This window comes from Mesoplodon bidens (assembly GCF_964165515.1).
Source record: "Mesoplodon bidens genome assembly, chromosome: 3".
NCBI lineage: Eukaryota > Metazoa > Chordata > Mammalia > Artiodactyla > Ziphiidae > Mesoplodon > Mesoplodon bidens.
This window is the reverse complement of record NC_138178.1, coordinates 136,619,016-136,645,264: the sequence shown is the minus strand read 5'-3', so window position 1 is coordinate 136,645,264 and position 26,249 is coordinate 136,619,016. Positions and strand designations below refer to the sequence as shown.

Genomic DNA, 26,249 nt, shown 5'->3' with positions numbered 1-26,249 from the left:
CAGTGTCTGGGCAAACACAGCACTCCAGCTGTGGCCACTCCCGTGAGGAGAGCAGTGGGCCCATCCAGTGAGTTTGATTTGTTCCTTCCTCCTCTTCCACTTCACTCTTCCTAGGTCACTGAAACCTGTACAGGGAAAAGCCACGTCAATGGTATACACTGACTTCATGACTAAATCAATGCATGTAGTTTTGGTGTAGCCCCGATGGGGCTCTGAGGATCCACGGTACCATGGTTGCCTGTAAAACAAAGGAAAACCCTGGAATGAGCCTTTTTGCTACTGAAACGTAATCTGCTCTAAGCAATTGCGTGACTGCTGGACAGTGCAATCAGGACAGTGTGTTTAATTCTAGTTAGTGAGTTGGTGGCATTGAATCCCCGGCACGCAGGGACAAGGACCTCTGAGGCAGGACCCTGCGTCCCACTATGGGAAGTTGTAGAACTGCTCTGCCTAGCTCCCAAAAAGGGAAGTGAAGGCATTCAGGAGGTCCATGAGGCTCCTAGTTCATGGACGTTGGCAACAGACAGCTCAGAGCGATCAGGTTCTAGAGCGTGGCTTAGAAATCAGGGCGAGGAAGCTTGGGAGCAGCCTTCTGTGGGGAGTACTTTAATGTTTAAATTTTAACTGTCTCAGGAATGATCAGGGTCACCTGCGCCACATGCTAGTGAGGGAAATTCAACGCCAGGTGCCCTCGAAGCATCATTTCTCCAGATCGTGTGGTAGAGGCTTCCCTTCCCTGTGGCATTAATCCTTTAGCAGCCACCGAGTGAGACAGGGCCGGCCTGAGCCCTCCTAGCTGTGCCTCTAGCCATAGAACTCACCAGCCATAAAAATGTCAGGTCACTAAACAGCTGCTGCATTTCAGGGTCAAATATCTCACATTCAAGGCGATAGGAGAGGAGTGTTTTCTGCAAAAGCTTTTAAGAGAATTCCAAATAATGAGGCCTTTATGGTGGTGGAGTGACTAACAATACTGGTTTGAGGGAAGGAAGAATGGGAGCTAGGCAGGGCAGGCTCTTCCTGTGAGCCTTCTAATGACAGTCAACCTGCAGAAACTGTCTTAATCTGGAAATCCTAAATTTATGGTCTAAACTACCTAAGCGTGACTAGTTCACTAGTGACTAGCCCTTCCTTTTGTTTCTTCCCCCCTCCACCCCTGGCTTCTAAGGAGCTGAGACATGGACAAAAAGGTCCTATTGGTCTAAGAGTTAATCCTGAGCTTTTAGAGACTGGGCTGAAGTCTCAAAAGGTGTTTTTTTGGAGATACACCCAGAGGTGAATAAACTGGGGAAGTCAAGAGGGCACCATAAGTTAACCAAGGGAGTTTAGCTGAGGGGGTGTGTTCAAGGGAGGAGGGCAGCCTCGGCCAGTTTGGTAAGGAAGTGTGTGGCCAGGCATACAGGGACTTTTCTCTTTTTAAGCAGCTGGTAGAGACACCTCCTTCTCTCCCCTGTCCTGTCTTCCTGAGTCATTGCTCAGCATCACAATCGCCGAGTCTCCAGGCACCCCTCCCATCCCTGGAGAGTCAGGATGGCCCCCAATCTCATTAGACTTAGGAAGGTTTCTTTACACTGCAGGCAGAGTGGGAGGATGGGGACAAGGACACTAAGAGATGTTCACTACTGGAGGATTGCCGCTTCCTTTGCCACAGAAATGTCTCCACATGATCATAATGGGTATAAATGAAATGGGAGATGGTACCAAAGGTCAATATAGAACCATTGCCTTTTTTCCACCTCCCATTGAAAGGAACCACAGGCAGAGAAGCAGAGAGAACACATGCTTTATTTAAGTGACATGGGAAAATTATACTTTGGAACCTTTCTCTTTCCCATGGAAAACAAAAACATATCAAGGTTTGATTAAAATAATGATCTCCATTGTCAAAAGCCCCTAGTGTGCAATCTCATGTTCATGTTATTTGTTTGATACCATGGAAACACACAGTTGATTGCAGTGAACAAAAGCATGTCAGGGAAGAGGCCAAAAGGTTAGATCTGATGTTTTCCTGACAAGTTGAATGAAGAGTAATTGACTGGTCTTCACTATGGAAAATATGAAATCCTTATAAATTTCCTTCCTCCAGAGGTTGCAAGCTTTCTCCAAGATAAAGAATTTATAGATTTTAAGCCATTTCTCAATAATGCACTTGAAAGTTTTTAGACTTCAGTAGAGTTCCTATTAATAGAGGGAACAGGGATATAGAGATACAAGCCAATATACAGACCACATGGAGAAAATGAGCACCTAACTCAACATAGTGATGGTCCATGAATGACCCCAATGCAAGAAGAACCCTGACTTTAAAACTCTCCATACAAAGTTCAATGGTTCTAGAAGCTAGTGCTTATGGAACTGAATGGTATCAAGTAGCTGTTAAACCTTGGGAGGTCTTTTTTTTTTTTTTAACATCTTTATTGGAGTATAATTGCTTTACAATGGTGTGTTAGTTTCTGCTTTATAACAGTGAATCAGCTATACATACACATACATCCCCATATCTCCTCCCTCTTGCATCTCCCTGCCTCTCACGCTCCATATCCCACCCCTCTATGTGGTCACAAAGCACCAAGCTCATATCCCTGTGTTATGCGGCTGCTTCCCACTAGCTAACGGTTTTATATTTCGTAGTGTATATATGTCCATGCCACTCTCTCACTTTGTCCCAGCTTACCCTTCCCCCTCCCTGTGTCCTCAAGTCCAGTCTCTAGTAGGTCTATGTCTTTATTCCCATCCTGCCCCTAGGTTCTTCATGACCACATTTTTTTTCTCTTTAGATTCCATACATATGTGTTAGCATACGGCATTTGTTTTTCTGACTTACTTCATCTGTATGACAGACTCTAGGTCCATCCACCTCACTACAAATAACTCAATTTCGTTTCTTTTTATGGCTGAGTAATATTCCATTGTATATATGTGCCACATTTTCTTTATCCATTCGTCTGTTGATGGACACTTAGGTTGCTTCCATCTCCTGACTATTGTAAATAGAGCTGCAATGTACATTGTGGTACGACACTTTTTGAATTATGGTTTTCTCAGGGTATATGCTCAGTAGTGGGATTGCTGGGTCATATGGTAGTTCTAGTTTTAGTTTTTTAAGGAACATCCATACTGTTCTCCATAGTGGCTGTATCAATTTGCATTCCCACCAGCAGTGCAAGAGGGTTCCCTTTTCTCCACACCCTCTCCAGCACTTATTGTTTGTAGATTTTTGATGATGGCCAGTCTGACTGGTGTGAGATGATGTCTCATTGTAGTTTTGATTTGTATTTCTCTAATGATTAATGATGTTGATCATTCTTTGATGTGTTTGTTGGCAATCTGTATATCTTCTTTGGAGAAATGTCTATTTAGGTCTTGTGCCCATTTTTGGATTGGATTGTTTGTTTTTTTGATATTGAGCTGCATAAGCTGCTTGTAAATTTTGGAGGTTAATCCTTTGTCAGTTGCTTCATTTGCAAATATTTTCTCCCATTCTGAGGGTTGTCTTTTCATCTTGCTTACAGTTTCCTTTGCTGTGCAAAAACTTTTAAGTTTCATTAGGTCCCTTTGTTTATTTTTTTTATTTCCACTTCTCTAGGAGGTGGGTCAAATAGGATCTTGCTGTGATTTATGTCATAGAGTGTTCTGCCTATGTTTTCCTCTAAGAGTTTGATAGTGTCTGGCCTTACATTTAGGACTTTAATCCATTTTGAGTTTATTTTTGTGTATGGTGTTAGGGAGTATTCTAATTTCATTCTTTTACATGTAGCTGTCCAGTTTTCCCAGCACCACTTATTGAAGAGGCTGTCTTTTCTCCATTGTATATTCTTGCCTCCTTTATCAAAGATAAGGTGACCATATGTGCGTGGGTTTAGTTCTGAGCTTTCTATCCTGTTCCATTGATCTGTATTTCTGTTTTTCTGCCAGTACCATACTCTCTTGATTACTGTAGGTTTGTAGTATAGTCTGAAGTCTGGGAGCCTGATTCCTCCCGCTCCATTTTTCTTTCTCAAGATTGCTTTGGCTACTCAGGATCTTTTATGTTTCCATACAAATTGTGAAATGTTTTCTTCTAGTTCTGTGAAAAATGCCATTGGTAGTTTGCTAGGGATTGCATTGAATCTGTAGATTGCTTTGGGTAGTATAGTCATTTTCACAATGTTGAATTTTCCAATCCAAGAACATGGTATATCTCTCCATCTGTTTGTATCATCTTTAATTCCTTTCATTGGTGTCTAATAGTTTTCTGCATAAAGGTCTTTTGTCTCCTTAGGTAGGTTTATTCCTAGGCATTTTATTCTTTTTGTTGCAGTGGTAAACGGGAGTGTTTCCTTAACTTCACTTTCAGATTTTTCATCATTAGTGTATAGGAATGCTGGAGATTTCTGTGCATTAATTTTGTATCCTGTTACTTTACCAAATTCATTGATTAGCTCTAGTAGTTTTCTGGTGGCATCTTTAGGATTCTCTATGTATGTTATCATGTCATCTGCAAACAGTGACAGCTTTACTTCTTTTCCGATTTGGATTCCTTTTCTTTCTTATTCTTCTCTGATTGCTGTGGCTAAAACTTCCAAAACAATGTTGAATAATAGTGGTGAGAGTGGCCAACCTTGTCTTGTTCCTTAGTGGAAATGGTTTCAGTTCTTCACCATTGAGGATGATGTTGGCTGTGGGTTTTTCACATATGGCCTTTATTATGTTAAGTTCCCTCTATGTCTACTTTCTGGAGGGTTTTTATCATAAATGATGTTGAATTTCATCAAAAGCTTATTCTGCATCTATTGAGATGACCATACGGTTTTTATTCTTCAATTTGTTAATATGGTGTATCACATTGATTGATTTGCATATATTGAAGAATCCTTGCATTCCTGGGAAAACCCCACTTGATCATGGTGTATGATCCTTTTACTGTGCTGTTGGATTCCATTTGCTAGTATTTTGCTGAGGATTTTTGTATCTATGTTCATCAGTGATATTGGCCTGTAGTTTTCTTTCTTGTGACGTCCTTGTCTGGTTTTGGTATCAGGGTGATGGTGGCCTTGTAAAATGAGTTTGGGAGTGTTCCTCCTTCTGCTATATTTTGGAAGAGTTTGAGAAGGATAGGTGTTAGCTCTTCTCTAAATGTTTGGTAGAATTCGCCTGTAAAGCCATCTGGTCCTGGGCTTTTGTTTGTTGGAAGATTTTTAATCACAGTTTCAATTTCATTGCCTGTGATTTGTCTGTTTATATTTTCTATGTCTTTATGGTTCAGTCTCAGAAGGTTGTGCTTTTCTAAGAATTTGTCCATTTCTTCCAGGTTTTCTATTTTATTGGCATATAGTTGCTTGTAGTAATCTCTCATGATCCTTTGTATTTCTGCAGTGTCAGTTGTTACTTCTCCTTTTTCACTCCTAATTCTATTGATTAGAGTCTTCTCCCTTCTTTTCTTGATGAGTCTGGCTAATGGTGTATCAATTTTGTTTATCATCTCAAAGAACCAGCTTTTAGTTTTATTGATCTTTGGTATCATTTCCTTCATTTCTTTTTCATTTATTTCTGATCTGATCTTTATGATTTCTTTCCTTCTGCTAACTTTGGGGTTTTTTGCTCTTCTTTCCCTAATTGCTTTAGGTGTAAGTTTAGGTTGTTTATTTGAGATGTTTCTTTTTTCTTAAGGTAGGACTGTATTGCTATAAACTTCCCTCTTAGACCTGCTTTTGCTGCATTCCATAAGTTTTGGGTCGTCGTGTTTTCATTGTCATTTGTTTCTTGGTAAGTTTTGATTTCCTCTTTGATTTCTTCAGTGATCTCTCGGTTATTAAGTAGTATATTGTTTAGCCTCTATGTATTTGTATTTTTTTACAGATTTTTTTCCTGTAATTGATATCTAGTCTCATAGCATTGTGGTTGGAAAGGATACGTGATACGATTTCAATTTTCTTAAATTTACCAAGGATTGATTTGTGACTCTAGATGTGATCTATTCTGGAGAATGTTCCATGAGCACTTGAGAAGAAAGTGTATTCTGTTGTTTTTGGATGGAATGTCCTATAAATATCAATTAAGTCCATCTTGTTTAATGTATCATTTAAAGCTTGTGTTTCCTTATTTATTTTCATTTTGGATGATCTGTCCATTGGTAAAAGTGGGGTGTTAAAGTCCCCTACTATGATTGTGTTACTGTTGATTTCCCCTTTTATGGCAGTTAGCATTTACCTTATGTATTGAGGTGCTCCTATTTTGGGTGCATAAATATTTACAATTGTTATATCTTCTTGGATTGATCCCTTGATCATTATGTATTGTCCTTCTTTGTCTCTTGTAATAGTCTTTATTTTAAAGTCTATTTTGTTTGGTATGAGAATTGCTACTCCAGCTTTCTTTTGACTTCCATTTGCATGGAATATCCTTTTCCATCTTCTTTCAGTCTGTATGTGTCCCTAGGTCTGAAGTGGGTCTCTTGTAGACAGCATATATATGGGTTTTGTTTTTGTATCCATTCAGCCAGTCCATGTCTTTTGGTTGGAGCATTTAAACCATTTACCTTTAAGGTAATTATTGATATGTATATTCCTATTACCAATTTTCTTAATTGTTTTGGGTTTGTTATTGTAGTTCTTTTCCTTCTCTTGTGTTTCCTGCCTGGAGAAGTTCCTTTAGCATTTGTTGTAAAGCAGGTTTGGTGGTGCTGAATTCTCTTAGCATTTTCTTCTCTATAAAGGTTTTAATTTCTCTGTGGAATCTGAATGAGATCCTTGCTGGGTAGAGTAATCTTGGTTGTAGGTTTTTCCCTTTCTTCACTTTAAATATGTCCTGCCACTCCCTTTTGGCTTGCAGAGTTTCTGCTGAAAGATCAGCTCTTAACCTTATGGGGCTTCCCTTGTATGTTATTTGTTGTTTTTCCCTTGCTGCTTTTACTATTTTTTCTTTGTATTTAATTTTTGATAGTTTGATTAATATGTGGCTTGGTGTGTGTCTTCTTGGATTTATCCTGTATGGGACTCTCTGTGCTCCCTGGGCTTGATTAACTATTTCCTTTCCCGTATTAGGGAAGTTTTCAACTATAATCTGTACAAATATTTTCAGTCCCTTTCTTTTTCTCTTCTTCTGGGACCCCTATAATTCGAGTGTTGGTGTGTTTAATGTCCTGGAGGTCTCTGAGACTGTCCTCAATTCTTTTCATTCTTTTTTCTTTGTTCTGCAGTAGTTATTTCCACTATTTTATCTTCCCGGTCCCTTATCCGTTCTTCTGCCTCAGTTATTCTGCTATTGATTCCTTCTAGAGAATTTTTAATTTCATTTATTGTGTTGTACATCATTGTTTGTTTGCTCTTTAGTTTTTCTCTGTCCTTGTTAAACGTTTCTTGTATTTTCTCCAATTTGTTTCCAAGATTTTGGATTATCTTTACTGTCATTACTCTGAATTCTTTTTCAGGTAGACTGCCTATTTCCTCTTCATTTGTTTGGTCTGGTGGGTTTTTACCTTGCTCCTTCATCTGCTGCACGTTTCTCTGTCTTCTCATTTTGCCTAACTTACTGCGTTTGGGGTTTCGTTTTCGCAGGCTGCACGTTCGTAGTTCCCGTTGTTTTTGGTGTCTGCCCCCAGTGGCTAAGGTTGATTCAGTGGGTTGTGTAGGCTTCCTGGTGGAGGGGACTAGTGCCTGTGTTCCCGTGGATGAGGCTGGATCTTGTCTTTCTGGTGGGCAGGTCCATGTCTGGTGGTGTGTTTGGGGTGTCTGTGACCATATTGTGATTTTAGGCAGCCTCTCTACTAATGGGTGGGGTTGTGTTCCTTTCTTGCTATTTTTTGGCATAGGGTGTCCAGCACTGTAGCTTGCTGGTCATTGAGTGGAGCTGGGTCTTGGCATTGAGATGGAGATCTCTGGGAGATTTTCACCGTCTGATATTGCATGGAGCTGGGAGGTCTCTGGTGGACCAATGTCCCGAACTCAGCTCTCCCACCTCAGAGGCACAGGCCTGACGCCCAGCCAGAGCACCAAGACTCTGTCATCCACATGGTTCAGAATAAAGGGGAGAAAAAGGAAAGAAAGGAAAAAAATAGAATAAAGTTATTAAAATAGAAGGTAATTATTAAAAGTAAAAAAAATTTAAGTAATAAAAAAATGAAAGAAGAGAGCAACCAAACAAAAAAACAAATCCACCAATGATACCAAGTGATAAAAACTATACTAAAAAACAAAAAAACAAAAAAACTGTCAGAACCCTAGGAGAAATGCTAAAAGCAAAGCTAAAGAGACAAAATCACACACAGAAGCATACACATACACACTCACAAAAAGAGAAAAAGGAAAAAAATATATATATATATCGTTGATCCCAAAGGTCACCACCTCAATTCTGGGATGATTTGTTGTCTATTCAAGTAGTCCACAGATGCAGGGTACATCAAGTTGACTGTGGAGATTTAATCCACTGCTCCTGAGGCTGCTGGGAGAGATTTCCCTTTCTCATGTTTGTTCACACAGCTCCTGGGATTCAGCTTTGTATTTGGCCCTGCCTCTGCATGTAGGTCATCTGAGGACGTCTGTTCTTTGCTCAGACAGGACAGGGTTAAAGGAGCAGCTTCTTCGGGGGCTCTGGCTCACTGAGGCCGGGGGGAGCGAGGGGTATGGAATGAGGGGAGATCCTGCGGTGGCAGAGCCTGGCGTGACATTGCAGCATCCTGAGGCGCGCCGTGCGTTCTCCTGGGGAAGTTGTTCCTGGATCACGGGACCCTGGCAATGGCAGGCTGCACAGGCTCCTGGGAGGGGAGGTGTAGATAGTGACCTGTGCTTGCAGACAGTCTTCTTGGTGGTGGCAGCAGCAGCCTTAGCGTCTCATGCCTGTCTGTGGGGTCCACGCTGATAGCCGCGGCTCGCGCCTGTCTCTGGAGCTCCTTTAAGTGGCGCTCTCAATCCCCTCTCCTCATGCACCAGGTAAGAAAGAGGGAAGAAAAAGTCTCTTGCCTCTTCGACAGCTCCAGACTTTTTCCCAGACTCACTCCCGGCTAGCTGTGGCGCACTAACCCCTTCAGGCTGTGTTCACACAGTCAACCCCAGTCCTCTCCCTGGGATGTGCACTCCAAAGCCCGAGTCTCAGCTCCCAGCCTCTGCCTGCCCCGGCGGGTGAGCCGACAAGCCTTTCAGGCTGGTGAGTACTCGTCGGTACCGATCCTCTGTGCGGGAGTCTCTCTGCTTTGCCCTCTGCACCCCTGTTGCTGCGCTCTCCTCCGTGGCTCCGAAGCTTCCCCACCTCCGCCACCCACTCTCTCTGCCTGCGAAGGGGTTTCCTAGTGTGTGGAAACCTTTCCTCCTTCACAGCTCCCTCCCTATTCTTTTGTCTCTGTTTTTTCTTTTTTTCTTTTGCCGTACCCAGGTATGTGGGGAGTTTCTTGCCTTTTGGGAGGTCTGAGGTCTTCTGCCAGCATTCAGTAGGTGTTCTTTAGGGGTTGTTCCACATGTAGATGTATTTCTCATGTATTTGTGGGAAAGTGATCTCTATGTCTTAGTCTTCTGCCATCTTGAAGCTCTTCCAAACCTTGGGGGGGGGTCTTAACTTAGGTTTTCTATATGATTAGGAAATAGGTGGTGGTTCTTGTTTAAAAAAAGTCACAGAAAATTCCCCCCTTTCATAACTTGATCTTTTAAAGAATTGTGTCCAAACTAGCTTATTAAAGATTATCCTTTTGCCTGACCAACCCATGTTAAGTATAGGAAAGGGGCAGAATCCTGGAGGGTTTGAACTGCTTCACCACCTGACAGAAGCACATTTTCCCCAGTGATGATTTTCTGGGGAAAACTGAAGATGTACAAATAAGCATAATGATCTGTAATTTTCAGGTTTTTCCCTGTTTCTGTCAATACACCAAGGGCTGCTGAGGGTCTAGATGGTTCTGTATGTAGGTCCCCATGTTTGTAGGGAGGAATATAAAATTTGCTGACCATGCAGCAGGATCTCTCCCGTCTGGATACCAGTTTAAAAGAACAAAGTAGTCTTTGGATACTATGCAGTAACCAGGGACTAGATAGAAAAAAAACAAGATGTTAGCAATTATAAGAACATTATGAGTCCACTCTCAAGATCAGAAGTGCTTGGATTCTCAAGCAACCACTAGGATAATTTGTTTTCAGCTTGACTTCGAATTGGGTAGAGGATGGCCAGGAAACCGAAGTGATGTGGGGCTGAGAGAGTCCCAATTTTCAGAGAAGAGAATACACACTCCTTCTATATGGTAATGCTTCCCATATTGACATATATCATAAATTAATCTTTTAAAAGGAAATGCTTCAAAATGAAAAAGATTTTGATTGTAGAGATTAGAGACTCTTTTCTATATCCCCAGTTGAATAATTTCACCAGTAGCTCCACCATGAAACTGTTCAACACATACAGAGTTATACCAAAAACATGTTATAGAAGGAGGTAGTAGTATATGGTAGTCTGTGGACATCCTGAACACTGCCATAGCAGAAAACTATACTTCTCTAGGCCCAGTATGTACAGGTTTAAAAATGTATCATTTCTAATTTAGTAAACAACTTGAAATATTTCATTTTAATGGTGGAAAGTGCAAAGAAGTTTGATAATGCTGTTTTAATAACTCATAGAAAGCATATACATAACACCTAATGAAGTCATCTCTTTATTGCATGTTGCTATTTAAAAAAAATTTACAGTCTCATGACACAACATTTTTTCTTGGTACTATAACAACAGTCTCGCACCTAAAGACTAAGTGGTTCCAACTACTAAGCTAATAAGATACAAGACATACAATTGAGTTTACAAATTATAATGCTTTTTCTTTTTGGCATTAATTTAAACAAACAAACAAAAAACTTTTAAAATACACACCCAAGAGAGGAAAAAGTGGCTACTTACACCAGCACCAATCTAAAAAGTAGGTTTTTTTCTCAACAATGGCACATGGAATTACCTGCACACAGCTTTCGGGGAAAGAAATGAAAAATGGAAATGGCAAAGGCGGCCTACCAGGATGGCCATATCAAAATGAGGATGATGAAAAAGGGCGAGAGGAACATGCTACACAAACTTGCTCCTTTATGTGACTCTCCCTCCACTTGTCCATTCCTTAAACTGTAAAACAAAGCCATTTTCAAAAGACAGTTCCAAACTTGAGCCAGATCAAATTTCTCCTGCTCTAAATAGAAAAGAATATATATAGAGGCACTTTAGTTAAGGAACAGACAAACCCACTAGTACATCCCACTCCTCCTCACCTCCAAGCTTTTTTGAGCAAAGTCTCTTCTGCACCTTTAATGTGGTGTACTTGCAGACCTTGGTACATAGGAGCTGGGGGAGTGCGACGTCTGCTGTGTATTTGTGACTGTTTTATTTGCTAGAGTCATCCATATAATGTGTAGAAAGTTGCTAAGTTTGCAGTGAGGGGGGAAAAATGTTAAAACCACGGCTCTTGCCAACTCTTAGAGCACTATTTCACAGCTTTCATGTAGCGCAGACCTTGCCATCTGCGCTAGGCATTATAGTTTATACAAATTATTTTTAAATAGCACGATTCCTGTACAGCACACGCATCGGTATTCTGTTTGCCCCTTAACTGTCCCCATTAGAGCATAAGCTCCTTGGGGGCAGGGGCTCTGTCTTGCTTACCACTGTAGCCCTACTATGCCTGGCACGTAGTAGGTGTTTCAATAAATATTCGTTAATTGACTGAAAAACTCAATTTAGTGAGTAAATAATGTTCTAGTGCAATAGGACAAACTACTCTCTCCACAGGAAACCCAACCACAACAGGATCGATGGAAAGAAAACAGAGAACCTTAGCTCCCCTCCCCCACTACTAATAAATAAAGTAAAGCAAAAAAAAAAGTAACAGTCCTCTTTATATATCATATAATTTAAGGATATTAAGAGTTGGTAGGTTAATGGTAAGCATCTATATTTTATTTTCTAATGTTCATTGTTTTTATTCATTTCTCCCTGAGAGCTTTATCTTTTGGACTGAAATTTTACAGGTAGCGTTACTGACACACAATTTAAAATGACAACATATAAACAGCAAACCACATCAAACATACTTAGAGATAAATAGCTCTTGGCATCTCTGTTGGTGGTGTTGACATTTTGTGCATTCACTAAATGTCCTTTAGTCCAGACCTATATTTACAGAAGATGCAGCTTGTCCTACAAAACAGAAAATACCAAAAAAAAAAAAAAAAAAAAAAAATGCACCCCATAAAATTTTTTTAAAAATAATTTTTATCCCTTCAGAGAATTCCTCCTTGTAGGTCTTGGGTGGGAAATTTTATTTTTAAAGTTTATAGGTCTATATTATTAGGAAAACAAGCATATTATGGTAATTTTGTTCTTTAACAGGAGCATGGATTGCATTTAGATAGTGTTCTTTCCAAAAGCAATGTAAAGAAATCATCAAGAGTGCTTGGCAGAGAACTCGATGAAATTAGGGGGTAAAAATTGATGTCCAAGTTTTAAACATATAAAAGAACTCTGATTGACAGTCTACACAATTCAGATTGTGTGCCAGATGTTCTCAATAAACATTTACAGACTGCAACCCCACACCAATGTCAGAAATTCTAAGCTGGTCCTATGAACTACTGATGTGATGCACCAGCATCATACTGTCAACTATCAAAAACCATTTTAAATCTATATTTTTCCAACACCAGTTTCACCAGTGAAAATAATTTCAAATTATATCAAGCTTGGAAAGCATAAAATATTTCTCAAGCTTTATTTTTTTTCTTTTTTCTTTTTACTCTAGGGAATGTCTCTGTATCTCTTTGAGGAGATAGTATTGTGCTTCTGAACAGTCATGGTGTTCAGGGGAAGAAGACGAACCACACTCAATACGAATGCATATACACAAATGGGTTCTGAGCACATACATAAACATAAATTTTTTTTTTTCACCAAACATATAGGTCTCCAGACAACTCTCAGATTTCTATATACATTTCTTCATATATACACACACATACATTTACATACACACACATTCACGCATTCACTCGCAGATGAAAGGAGAAATTGCCACTGTTTGGATTGCAAGGCAGTGTAATGAAAAGTTCTAGTCACTTCAAAGGGCCACTAATGAGCTTTCTAAAAAAGTATTCAAGGGAAATTAGAAATTAAGTTTTGTGACCGGTCTCTCCCGGCTGCTGTCTGTCATCTGGTTGGTAATGCGCTTGCGATTCCGTTTCAGTTTAGAAAGGTCTTTGTCAAACACTTCTCCTGAGCGCAAAGCAGAAACCAGGTCATCAAACTCTCCGCCTTCTTCACTGTTCTCTTTCGCTTTCCTCATTTTCCGTTCCCTTTCACGTTGTTCCTTGAGCTGCAAATGGAAAGTGACCTCTTAGAGAAGTGTCAAAATAATACTGTATTTTGTATTGAGTGGAGATGAATTCTGTGGAACATGATGGTGCTTCAGTCCACTGAGCCACGTTTGTTGATAGCTGCCAGCTCCCTTGGATGTCATGAGAGAGGATGACTGGGACATCAGGGCTCATCAGAGAAGCAAGGAACAATGAAAAAACTGACCACCACTTTGTGATTAGACTCTTGCTGTCTAGAATCTCAGTAAACCCCATGATATTCTAGTTAAAATGAGAGCAATTAAGGCTACTCATATTTCTATGATGGAATAAGAAAGTTATCACTATTAAATAGACCCCAAATATTGGTTTCTTTGATGGTATAGAGACACTAAAGCAAATGCTCATTAGGCCACGTTCCTGACATCAAAGGCTAAGCCTGTATCTACTGTGGATGCTTGGAACCTGTTATGCAAGAGTTACTATTATTAAGAGCCAAATAATACACACACGTTATAGAAAATTTAGATATCCTTAAAGAATTAAGGATAATTTTTTTCCCCTTTTGTTTATCAAGAGATAACCATTGTTATCTAAGCTTTCTCACATCATTAAATATTCTTTAAAGACATGACTTTTAAGGACTGCATAAACAGTCCACTATGTAGCTATTACATCATTTAGAACTAATGCCCAGTCAGTAAACGTGTAGGTTGTTCCAGGTTAGGGCTTATCATAAAGACTGCTGCTCTCTTTGTGCCCATGTATGATTATTTCTTTAGAATGATTTCTAAGAAGTGGAACTCCAGATCAAAGGAAGGGGATATATTTTTTTAGGCTTTGTATATAGATTGCCACATTGCCCACGAGAAACTTTCTACCGATTGAAATTCCCAGCAGCCTTCTAGAGAGGATATTGATGCCCTCCTTCTTGCCAGCATGACAGAGTGCTTCCTAAAAACCAAGGAGATGCAGCAACAGAACTTTCTGGGGGTGGAACTGGCCACCCACTTACCTGAGCCTCCATTCGAGCTCGGCGCTCTTCTTCCTCCTTCTTCTTTCTCATGTTTTCATTCTCTTGTTTGGCTTCTGACACAGCCTGAAGAAACTGATCAAAAATGCCAAAGAACTCATCTGGCTGTATTTTGCCAGCCTCTTCCCCAAAGTGTTTCACTGCTTTAGTAAACTGGAAAAAAGAAGGTTTTAGAAGTTCAGTCTTCCAAGAGAACACCATGATCACATAAATATCAATCTCTCTCAAGGGGCTAAAGGTCAAATTGAGTCAAATGTAACTCTCTGGATTTATCTTCAGCTGCTGAACGTGTCTATCAATCTCTTCTAAAGGAAAAAATGTAATACTCCACGACTTGTGAAACCATTTATCCTTGTCCACCTAATTTCAGCTTAACATCTATGATTACATCCTATGACTCTTTATTAACTAAACAGTAGTAAAAACAAGAAAGCAGAATATCACAGGGCAGAGCTCCCAGGACATAAAACTAAGAGCAAACTCAGCAGGGGTAAGGAAACTTGTACTTTTAACTTTTCTTTGAAGTAGCTTAGTATCATTTATTGGCACCATGTGGTTAGTATCAGTGTTTCTTAGCTGCTTTTACTAATCATAAATAATATTGGTATTACTATACTTCCTGGGCCTCAATTAGAAAACACTCATTGATTATGGAATCATTAAGGCAACCCAAAATTCATAACTGAGAATACAATTTTATTCTAAATCCTTTGTTTTAGAACCCCCTTCAAGGCAAATCTTTTAAAAACAGATAAAATGCAAAATATTAAGGGCGAATTTTAAAAAATTAAATTAAAAAAATATAGGGTAACAAAATAGCACAGCCAGTCTTTTTAGTTTTAACATTTCTGTTTTTAGTTCTTCTGGTTGTTATCTTCACAACTCGAGATAGTATGCTTTCAAGTGTCTTAGCATTATTATGACCATCCAAATACTGTTCAATGCCAGTCAAGTTGTTTTTTAGAACTATACCCCTTTCTGTAAGGATCTAATGCTATTACGTCTAAACTACAAAGGACGGTGTTTCTAACTTCAAGGTCAAACAAATTCTTACTCCCTAAGCCTAATCAACTACTTCAAAATTTCCAGATCTTTCATTTTCTTCACAGTTTGAAACTCTTAGGCTGCAGAGGACTGCATAAATACTTCATGGTCTAATTGCTTTTATTTTTCTTGCACTACTTGTCTTTAGTATATTAAGATTTCCTGACATTTTGGCAATCCTATCTCTATAAAGGAAACATTTTCAACATTCATTCTTAAATAAGACAATTTTCAATTTTTTATATATATATTTCATATCTTTAAATTTATAATAATGCTTTTTTACCATTTTTCTCTTCATCGAGGCATTCTCAATCTTTTACTTATTTGGAAATATTTTATTAGAAACTAAGCTCTTTAGGGAAAAATACGACATTCTTCATACACCACATGCAGCGCTTCAGTTGCTCCATGGTTTTATAAGCTAATTTCTAAAAGTTCTGGTATGAACAAAACAGCAACAGATAGATAGCCTACAATTGAGTTTCTAAAACACTCAAGTTCAGGCACTTCAAAGCCATCCTGAATGATCTTTTTATCTAGGAATTCTAGTGATGATGAAGTCATGTATATTTTAGTCTTAGAAATCTGAAAAAACTAGTCTGAGACTAAAGTTCCCACACTAAAATTAAAAAAAAAAAAGAGTGTGTATAAATCAAAAATTAACTATTCAGTTGATTCTTAGAAAAATGTTTGAGCCCGTGATGAAATAGGTACTGTACTGCCTAGATTGAGGTGGGGGCCATCACAGGGGAGGCTGCTGACATCAGTTCACTGATTTCAATCAGGGGTACCAGGGGCTGGACCTCTGACAGTGGTCATTCAAACATATCTTGTCTTCCATTTATTTAATAACATTGGAGGTGGGGTTTCATGTTAAGATTAGCTAGTGTATCTTAACACAGTCTACTTCTGAACTTTAATGAGTATGTGTGTACACTTACATATACAATCATCCATATCTACAACTGAACAGGGGACCACAGAAAAATGAGATTCATTACTCAAGTTTCAAAGGAAAGATTCAAGTTAAAGCAAAAGAGTGTTGTCACAACTGAGAGATGGGCAGTGTGGAGGAACTCAGTAGGGTGGATGGAAGCTTAATGACATTTGTTAATAATGAGAAGGGGACAAGAGATGTGCACGTGTATATGAATGTGTATGAATTTTGGAAGAGGCAATAACCAGAGAGAGACAGAGACAGAGAGATGGGGCAGGGGGATTTTAAGGTGTTGGTTATTTGCCAATGAAAACTCCTCCCTTACAGGAAAACAAGATTTTGTAATAGCAAAATCCATTTTTTAAAAAAGTCATATTAAAAATATGCCTTTTGGGCTTCCCTGGTGGCGCAGTGGTTGAAAGTCCGCCTGCCGATGCAGGGGACACGGGTTCGTGCCCCAGTCCAGGAAGATCCCACATGCCGTGGAGCGGCTGGGCCCGTGAGCCATGGCCGCCGAGCCTGCGCGTCCGGAGCCTGTGCTCCGCAACGGGAGAGGCCACAACAGTGAGAGGCCCGCGTACCGCAAAAAAAAAAAAAAAAAAAAAAAAAAAAATGCCTTTTGCAAGGAGGCTCTGAATTAAAGTGCCTATCAATCATTTAGTAAGTTCTTCTAGAGATTTAAAGAGGGAATATCCCGCCCTCCTAAGTCTCTATCTCAGGTGAGCATCTTAAAAGTTTCTGAAGCCCGAGGCCTCAGTCATACCTTGATCTCACATTTCATCCTGCCCTTGGTTTTCATAATCCACTCTTTTCTGTCTCCCAGAGATAATTACTTTGATCCAATAACAATCAAGAGAAAAACTATCAAAGTATTTAAAACTGTCAAAGTATTTACTTGTTTTACACCATTCAGATACTTCAAGGTCTTACTAACCTCAAGGCCAGTTAGATAGAAACTGATCACAGTCCTAGAAATGAAAGTATACTTATAATATCTGAAAGTACCAGCTCTGTCAAGCAAAACTCAGTGCCCAAGGGGAAATTTACCAGGTCTTTAGCTTCTGCTAGAAGATCTTCAACGTCAGAGAAGCTGAAGCTGGCTACCGTGATGAACTGGCTGACAACAGACACAAACTTATCTCCAGGCCTTGAGGGCTGAGACTTCTGATATTCCAGCTCCTTAAACACAGGAAATGGATAATGTCAATGTAGGCTTCAAACACAGACACCCCTTTGTCTTTTTCCTTATGCCTCAAGTTTAATAAGTCAGAATGGCAAACCCATCAAAGCTAGTGTAAAACATTTTATGATAGTCCAGTTCCCCCTGCCCTTCCACCAACCCTGCCACAGCCAAACCCATGTGCCCACACACAGTTGCAAAATGCAATTTAACCAGTCATCTGAGTATTTTATTGGTGTGATTTTGTATACTGGCTTTAGAATGTAAGGAGATTAGCATTTGGATAAAATTAACAGAAGTTAAACAAATAATGGAGAGCAAATTGGATTCAAAAGGTGTGTGACTGAAAGCAAGAGAATTTGATTGTTGATATTCTGTGCTCAGATCTCTGGTACTTTTGATTTTTTCCTTCTCTCCATCTCTGCCAAGTCTACTTATTTCCTAAACTGTGATAACTAGGTGAGTAGAATTTCAACTGTAGCATTTGGCACCATAACGCCATTTTTCTTCTCATCCATACCATTTGGGTTTTGTGAGCAGACAGGTAGGAGTATTAGTGTCTCATTAATCATCCATATTCTCCATTACCATGGTGATGAACATAGATTATTCAAATCAATTTCAATAATAATTTCAACCATTGCCAGATGCATTTTCTTATTTCATCCCACAAAGCCCCTGTGAGTGAGGCATTATTATCCCAATTGTACAGACACATAAATTGAGGTTCAGAGGGATTAAATTCTTTGCTCAAAGTCAAGTAGCTGATAAGTGACAGAACCAAAATTTGAACTCACGTCTGCCTGACTCCAGGGTCTCAGTAACAACTATTCTGTGTACCTCCTGACCTAATCTGGATCTCTGTTTCCTTCCATACCTGCTTTGGCAGAGATTCTAACGAGCAGGACGGTAGAGGTCACGGGCTAGGGGTTCTGATTCAGTTCTACCACTGATTTGGTACTTATCCATGGCAAGTAGCCTGGGCCTTAGTTTCTTCACTCATAAAAAGAGGGCAGGGAGCTTCAAGATGGCGGAAGAGTAAGAGGCGGAGATCACCTTCCTCCCCACAAATACATGAGAAATACATCTACACGTGGAACAGCTCCTATAAAACACCTATTGAACGCTGGCAGAAGACCTCAGACCTCCCCAAAGGCGAGAAACTCCCCACATACCTGGGTGGTAGGGTAAAAGAAAAAAGAATAAACAGAGACAATAGGGACAGGACCTGCACCAGTGGGAGGGAGCTGTGAAGGAGGAAAGGTTTCCACACACTAGGAAGCCCCTTCGCAGGCGGAGACTGCAGGTGGCGGAGGGGGGAAGCTTCAGAGCCGTGGAGGAGAGCGCAGCAACAGGGGTGCAGAGGGCAAAGCGGAAGAGATTCCCGCACAGAGAATCGGTGCCGACCGCACTCACCAGCCCGAGGGGCTTGTCTGCTTGGCCGCCGGGGCGGGCGGGGCTGGGAGCTGAGGGAAAGGACTGAGGTTGGCAGCGTGAACACAGCCTGAAGGGGTTAGTGCACCACGGCTAGCCGGGAGGGAGTCCGGGAAAAGGTCTGGACCTGGCGAAGAGGCAAGAGACTTTTTCTTGCCTCTTTGTTTCCTGGTGCGCGAGGAGAGGGGATTAAGAGCGCCGCTTAAAGGAGCTCCAGAGACGGGCGTGGGACGCTGGGGCTGCTGCTGCCGCCACCAAGAAGCCTGTGAGCAAGCACAGGTCACTCTCCCCTCCCGGGAGCCTGTGCAGCCCGCCACTGCCAGGGTCCCATGATCCAGGGACAACTGCCCCAGGAGAATGCACGGCATGCCTCAGGCTGGTGCAACGTCACACCGGTCTCTGCCGCCGCAGGCTCGCCTCGCACTCCATACCCCTCCCTCCCCCCGGCCTGAGTGAGCCGGAGCCCCCGAATCAGCGGCTCCTTTAACCCCGTCCTGTCTGAGCGAAGAACAGACGCCCGTCAGGCGACCTACACGCAGAGGTGGGGCCAAATCCAAAACTGAACCAGGAGCTGTGTGAACAAAGAAGAGAAAGGGAAATTTCTCCCAGCAGCCTCAGGAGCAGCAGATTAAATCTCCACAATCAACTTGATGTACCCTGCATGTGTGGAATACCTGAATAAGACAACGAATCATCCCAAACTGAAGAGGTGGACTTTGGGAGCAAAAGATATATATATATATATTTTCCCTTTTTCTCTTTTTGTGAGTGTGTTCTGTCCATCCATATTTTTTTAACGTTTTAAAATTTATTTCTTAATACTTATTTTTTATTTTAATAACTTTATTTTATTTTATCTCCTTCCTTCCTTCTTTCCTTCCTTCCTGCCTTCCTTCCTTCCATTTTTTCTCCCTTTTATTCTGAGCCATGTGGATTAAAGGCTCTTGGTGCTCCAGCCAGGAGTCAATGCTGTGCCACTGAGTTGGGAGAGCCAACTTCAGGACACTGGTCCACAAGAGACCTCCCAGCTCCATGTAATATCAAACGGCGAAAATCTCCCAGAGATCTCCATCTCAACGCCAAGACCCAGCTTCGCTCAACGACCAGCAAGCTACAGTGCTGGACAACCTATGCCAAACAACTAGCAAGACAGGAACACAATGCCATCCAGTAGCAGAGAGGCTGCCTAAAATCATAATAAGGACACAGACACCCCAAAACACACCACCAGATGTGGACGTGCCCAGCAGAGAGACAAGATCCAGCCTCATACAGCAGAACACAGGCACTAGTCCCCTGCACCAGGAAGCCTACACAACCCACTGAATCAACCTTAGCCACTGGGGGCAGACACCAAAAACAACGGGAACTACGAACGTGCAGCCTGCGAAAAGGAGACCCCAAACACAATAAGTTAATCAAAATGAGAAGACAGAGAAACACACAGCAAATGAAGGAGCAAGGTAAAAACCCACCAGACCAAACAAATGAAGAGAAAATAGGCAGTCTACCTGAAAAAGAATTCAGAGTAACGATAGCAAAGATGATCCAAAATCTTGGAAATAGAATGGAGAAAATACAAGAAATGTTTAACAAGGAACTAGAAGAAATAAAGAGCAAACAATGATAAACAACACAATAAATGAAATTTAAAATTCTCTAGAAGGAATCAATAGCAGAATAACTGATGCAAAAGAATGGATAAGTGACCTGGAAGATAAAATAGTGGAAATAAATACTGCAGAGCAGAATAAACAAAAAAGAATGAAAAGAATTGAGGACAGTCTCAGAGACCTCTGCGACAACATTAAAGGCACCAACATTCGAATTATAGGGGTCAAGAAGAAGAAGAGAAAAAGAAATGGACTGAGAAAATATTTGAAAAGATTATAGTTGAAAACTTCCCTAATATGAGAAAGGAAAGAGTTAATCAAGCCCAGGAAGCACAGAGAATCCCATACAGGATAAATCCAAGGAGAAACATGCCAAGACACATATTAATCAAACTTTCACAAATTAAATAAAAAGAAAAAATATTAAAAGCAGCAAGGGAAAAACAACAAATAACACACAAGGGAATCCCCATAAGTTTAACGGCTGATCTTTCAGCAGAAACTCTGCAGAGCCAGAAGGGAGAGGCAGGACATATTTAAAGTGATGAAGGAGAAAAACCTACAAACAAGATTACTCTACCCAGCAAGGATCTCATTCAGATTTGAAGAAGAAATTAAAACCTTTACAGACAAGCAAAAGCTAAGAGAATTCAGCACCACCAAACCAGCTTTACAACAAATGCTAAAGGAAATTCTCTAGGCAGGAAACACAGGAGAAGGAAAAGAACTACAATTAACAAACCCAAAACAATTAAGAAACTGGGAATAGGAACATACATATCAATAATTACCTTAAATGTAAATGAATTAAATGCTCCAACCAAAAGACATGGACTGGCTGAATGGATACAAAAACAAGACCTGTATATATGCTGTCTACAAGAGACCCACTTCAGACCTAGGGACACATACAGTGTGAAAGTGAGGGGATGGAAAAAGATACTCCATGCAAATGGAAGTCAAAAGAAAGCTGGAGTAGCAATTCTCATATCAGACAAAATAGACTTTAAAATAATGACTATAACAAGAGACAAAGAAGGACACTACATAACGATCAAGGTTTGGATCCAAGAAGAAGATATAATAACAATTGTACATATTTATGCACCCAACATAGGAGCACCTCAATACCTAAGGCAAATACTAACAGCCATAAAAGGGGAAATCGACAGTAACACAATCATAGTAGGAGACTTTAACACCCCACTTTTACCAATAGACAGATCATCCAAAATGAAAATAAATAAGGAAACACAAGCTTTAAATGATACATTAAACAACAAGATGGACTTAATTGATATTTATAGGACATTCCATCCAAAAACAGAATACACATTCTTCTCAAGTGCTCATGGAACATTCTCCAGGATAGATCATAACTTAGGTCACAAATCAAGCTTTGGTAAATATAAGCAAATTGAAATCGTATCAAGTATCTATTCTGACCACAACGCTGTGAGACTATCGATTATAGGAAAAAATCTGTAAAAAATACAAGCACATGGAGGTTAAACAATACACTACGTAACAACCAAGAGATCACTGAGGAAATCAAAGAGGAAATAAAAAAATACCTAGAAACAAATTACAATGAAAACACGATGACCCAAAACCTATGGGATTCAGCAAAAGCAGTTCTAAGAGGGAAGTTTATAGGAATAAAATCCTACCTTAAGAAACAGGAAACATCGCAAATAAACAACCTAATCTTAACCTAAAGCAATTAGAGAAGGAAGAACAAAAGAACCCCAAAGTTAGCAGAAGGAAAGAAATAAAGATCAGATCAGAAATAAATGAAAAAGAAATGAAGGAAACGATACCAAAGATCAATAAAACTAAAAGCTGGTTCGTTGAGAAGAGAAACAAAATTGATAAACCATTAGCCAGACTCATCAGGAAAAAAAGGGAGAAGACTCAAATCAATAGAATTAGAAATGAAAAAGGAGAAGTAACAACTGACACTGCAGGAACAAAGGAGCATGAGAGATTACTACAAGCAACTATATGCCAATAAAATGGACAACCTGGAAGAAATGGACAAATTCTTAGAAAAGCACAACCTTCTTAGACTGAACCAGGAAGAAATAGAAAATATTAACAGACCAGTCACAAGCACTGAAATTGCAACTGTGATTAAAAATCTTCCAACAAACAAAAGCCCAGGACCAGATGGCTTCAGAGGTGAATTCTCTCAAACATTTAGAGAAGAGCTAACACCTATCCTTCTCAAATTCTTCAAAATATAGCAGAGGGAGGAACACTCCCAAACTCATTCTACAAGGCCACCGTCACCCTGATACCAAAACCAGACAAAGATGCCACAGAAAACTACAGGCCAATATCACTGATGAACTTAGATACAAAAATCCTCAACAAAATACTAGCAAACAGAATCCAACAGCACAGTAAAAGGATCACACACTGTGATCAAGTGGGGTTTATCCCAGGAATGCAAGGATTCTTCAATATACGCAAAACAATCAATGTGATACACCATATTAACAAATTGAAGAATAAAAACCATATGATCATCTCCATTGATTCACAGAAAGCTTCTGACAAAATTCACCCATTTATGATAAAAACCCTGCAGAAAGTAGGCACAGAGGGAACTTTCCTCAACCTAACAAAGGCCATATATGACAAACCCACAGCCAACATCGTCCTCAATGGTGAAAAACTGAAACCATTTCCAGTAAGATCAGGAACAAGACAAGGTTGCCCACTCTCACCACTCTTATTCAACATTGTTTTGGAAGTTTTAGGCATAGCAATCAGAGAAGAAAAAGAAATAAAAGGAATCCAAATCAGAAAAGAAGAAGTAAAGCTGTCACTGTTTGCAGATGACATGATGCTCTACATAGAGAATCCTAAAGATTCTACCAGAAAAGTACTAGAGCTCATCAATGAATTTGGTAGAGTAGCGGGATACAAAATTAATGCACAGAAATCCCTTGCATTCCTATACACTAATGATGAAAAATCTGAAAGTGAAATTAAGAAAACACTCCCATTTACCATTGCAACAAAAAGAATAAAATGCCTAGGAATAAACCTACCTAAGGAGACAAAAGACCTGTATGCAGAAAATTATCAGACACTGATGAAAGAAATTAAAGATGATACAAATAGATGGAGAGATATACCACGTTCTTGGATTGGAAGAATCAACACTGTGAAAATGACTCTACTATCCAAAGCAATCTACAGATGCATTGCAATCCCTATCAAACTACCACTGGCATTTTTCACAGAACTAGAACCAAAAAATTCAATTTGTATGGAAACACAAAAGACCCTGAATAGCCAAAGCAATCTTGAGGAAAAAAACAGAGCTGGAGGAATCAGGCACTCCGACTTCATACTATACTACAAAGGTACAGTAATGAAGACAGTATGGTACTGGCACAAAAACAGACATATAGATCAATGGAACAGGATAGAAATCCCAGAGATAAACCCACGCACATATGGTCACCTTATCTTTGATAAAGGAGGCAGGAATGTACAGTGGAGAAAAGACAGCCTCTTCAATAAGTGGTGCTGGGAAAACTGGACAGGTACATGTAAAAGTATGAAATTAGAACACTCCCTAACACCATACACAAAAATAAACTCAATTTGGATTAAAGACCTAAATGTAAGGCCAGACACTATCAAACTCTTAGAGGAAAACATAGGCAGAACACTCTATGACGTAAATCACAGCAAGATCCTTTTTGACCCACCTCCTAGAGAAATGGAAATAAAAGCAAAAATAAACAAATGGGACCTAATGAAACTTAAAAGCTTTTGCACAGCAAAGGAAACCATAAGCAAGATGAAAAGACAACCCTCAGAATGGGAGAAAATATTTGCAAATGAAGCAACTGACAAAGGATTAACCTCCAAAATTTACAAGCAGCTCATCCAGCTCAATATCAAAAAAACAAACAACCCAATCCAAAAATGGGCAGAAGACCTAAACAGACATTTCTCCACAGAAGATATACAGACTGCCAACAAACACATGAATGAATGCTCAACATCATTAATCATTAGAGAAATGCAAATCAAAACTACAATGAGATATCATCTCACACCAGTCAGAACGGCCATCATCAAAAAATCTAGAAACAATAAATGCTGGAGAGGGTATGGAGGAAAGGGAACTCTCTTGCACTGCTGGTGGGAATGTGAATTGGTACAGCTACTATGGAGAACAGTATGGAGGTTCCTTAAAAAACTACAGATGGAACTACCATATGACCGAGCAATCCCACTACTGGGCATATACCCTGAGAAAACCATAATTCAGAAAGAGTCATGTACCAAAATGTTCATTGCAGCTCTATTTACAATAGCCAGGCCATGCAAGCAACCTAAGTGTCCATGAACAGATGAATGGATAAAGAAGATGTGGCACATATATACAGTGGAATATTAGCCACAAAAGGAAACGAAAATGAGTTATTTGTAGGATGGACCTAGAGTCTGTCATACAGAGTGAAGTAAGTCAGAAAGAGAAAAACAAATACCGTATGCTAACACATATATATGGAATCTAAGGGGGAAAAAAAGGTCATGAAGAACCTAGGGGCCAGACGGGAATAAAGACACAGACTTACTAGAGAATGGACTTTAGGATAAGGGGAGGGGGAAGGGTAAGGTGTGACAAAGTGAGAGAGTGGCATGGACATATATACACGACCAAATGTAAAAGAGAGAGCTGGTGGGAAGCTGCCGCACAGCACAGGGCGATCGGCTCGGTGGTTTGTGACCATCTAGAGGGGTGGGATAGGGAGGGTGGGAGGGAGGGAGACGCAAGAGGGAGGGGATATGGGAACATATGTATATGTATAACTGAGTCACCTTTTTCTAAAGCAGAAACTAACACACCACTGTAAAGCAATTATACTCCAATAAAGATGTTTAAAAATAAATAAAGTAATACTCTTATAAATCATGAAACTTGCTCTGATTAAAAGAAATTGCCACAATCCTCGTTTTTTGACCTGGAAAGGGAGTATATGTATGGGTGTGAGGTGCAGAGATGTGAAAGCAAGTTTAAAGTGTTTCACGGATGTACAATTCCATAAGACTTCTGTCTTTGATACCTTCAAGCAATGTAATCAATCTGTGAAAAGAACAACTGGGACACATGAATGCTTGGACGGATTAAAGTCTGCCTCCCGATATTTCCCTCCTCTTAACATTTAAGCTGCCAGAGGGAGGGGGAGGCCTCTGTAGTCCCTCTCCTGTGAAGAGTGTGTTACATTGTACAGGACCCAGGGGCTAGAGAGATTTCAGCAAAACCACCTTTAATAAACCCCCCAAACACATAACTTCCTTGGGACCGCTCTCTCATGCCTTGCTCTGAACTAGCTCAGATGCAGGGGTCAGAGCCTCCATTGTCAGGCTTTAGGACTGTCAGTCACTGCCACGCTAGTCTCAAGAAAGCTTTCCACTGGGAGGAAATGGCCGCAGAGTGAAGGCTATAACACAAGCCTCGTCCCAAACTGCCCTTATCCAGTTTGGCCTCTGAAAGCCGAGGACCATCCTCCACGCGCACTCACAGTCTCTCAGCCCACAGGGGCTGGAAAAATGAGTATCTACTGCTCTTTTTAAACAGCGACCCACCCCTCCCCCCCTCCCCCAAAATAAGGAAAAAAAGAAAACCTTACATGCTCCTTAATTTATTAAAAATTGAAAAGGTTAGACACTGTGACTCTAATTT

General features: G+C 40.2%; 1 protein-coding gene across 1 annotated transcript in view; it reads right to left on the bottom strand.

Moving 5' to 3' along the window:
- Positions 1 to 12,747: 12,747 nt before the first annotated feature.
- DAAM1 (dishevelled associated activator of morphogenesis 1) overlaps positions 12,748 to 26,249 on the bottom strand; it is a 174,255-nt gene continuing 160,753 nt past the window's right edge. Inside the window, exons 23-25 of the mRNA XM_081227160.1 lie at positions 17,354 to 17,485; positions 14,305 to 14,475; positions 12,748 to 13,309 (exon numbers count right to left, since the gene is read on the bottom strand). Coding sequence (XP_081083286.1) covers positions 13,100 to 13,309; positions 14,305 to 14,475; positions 17,354 to 17,485 — 513 coding nt within the window. The 3' untranslated portion in view covers positions 12,748 to 13,099. The remainder of the gene's footprint in view (positions 13,310 to 14,304; positions 14,476 to 17,353; positions 17,486 to 26,249) is intronic.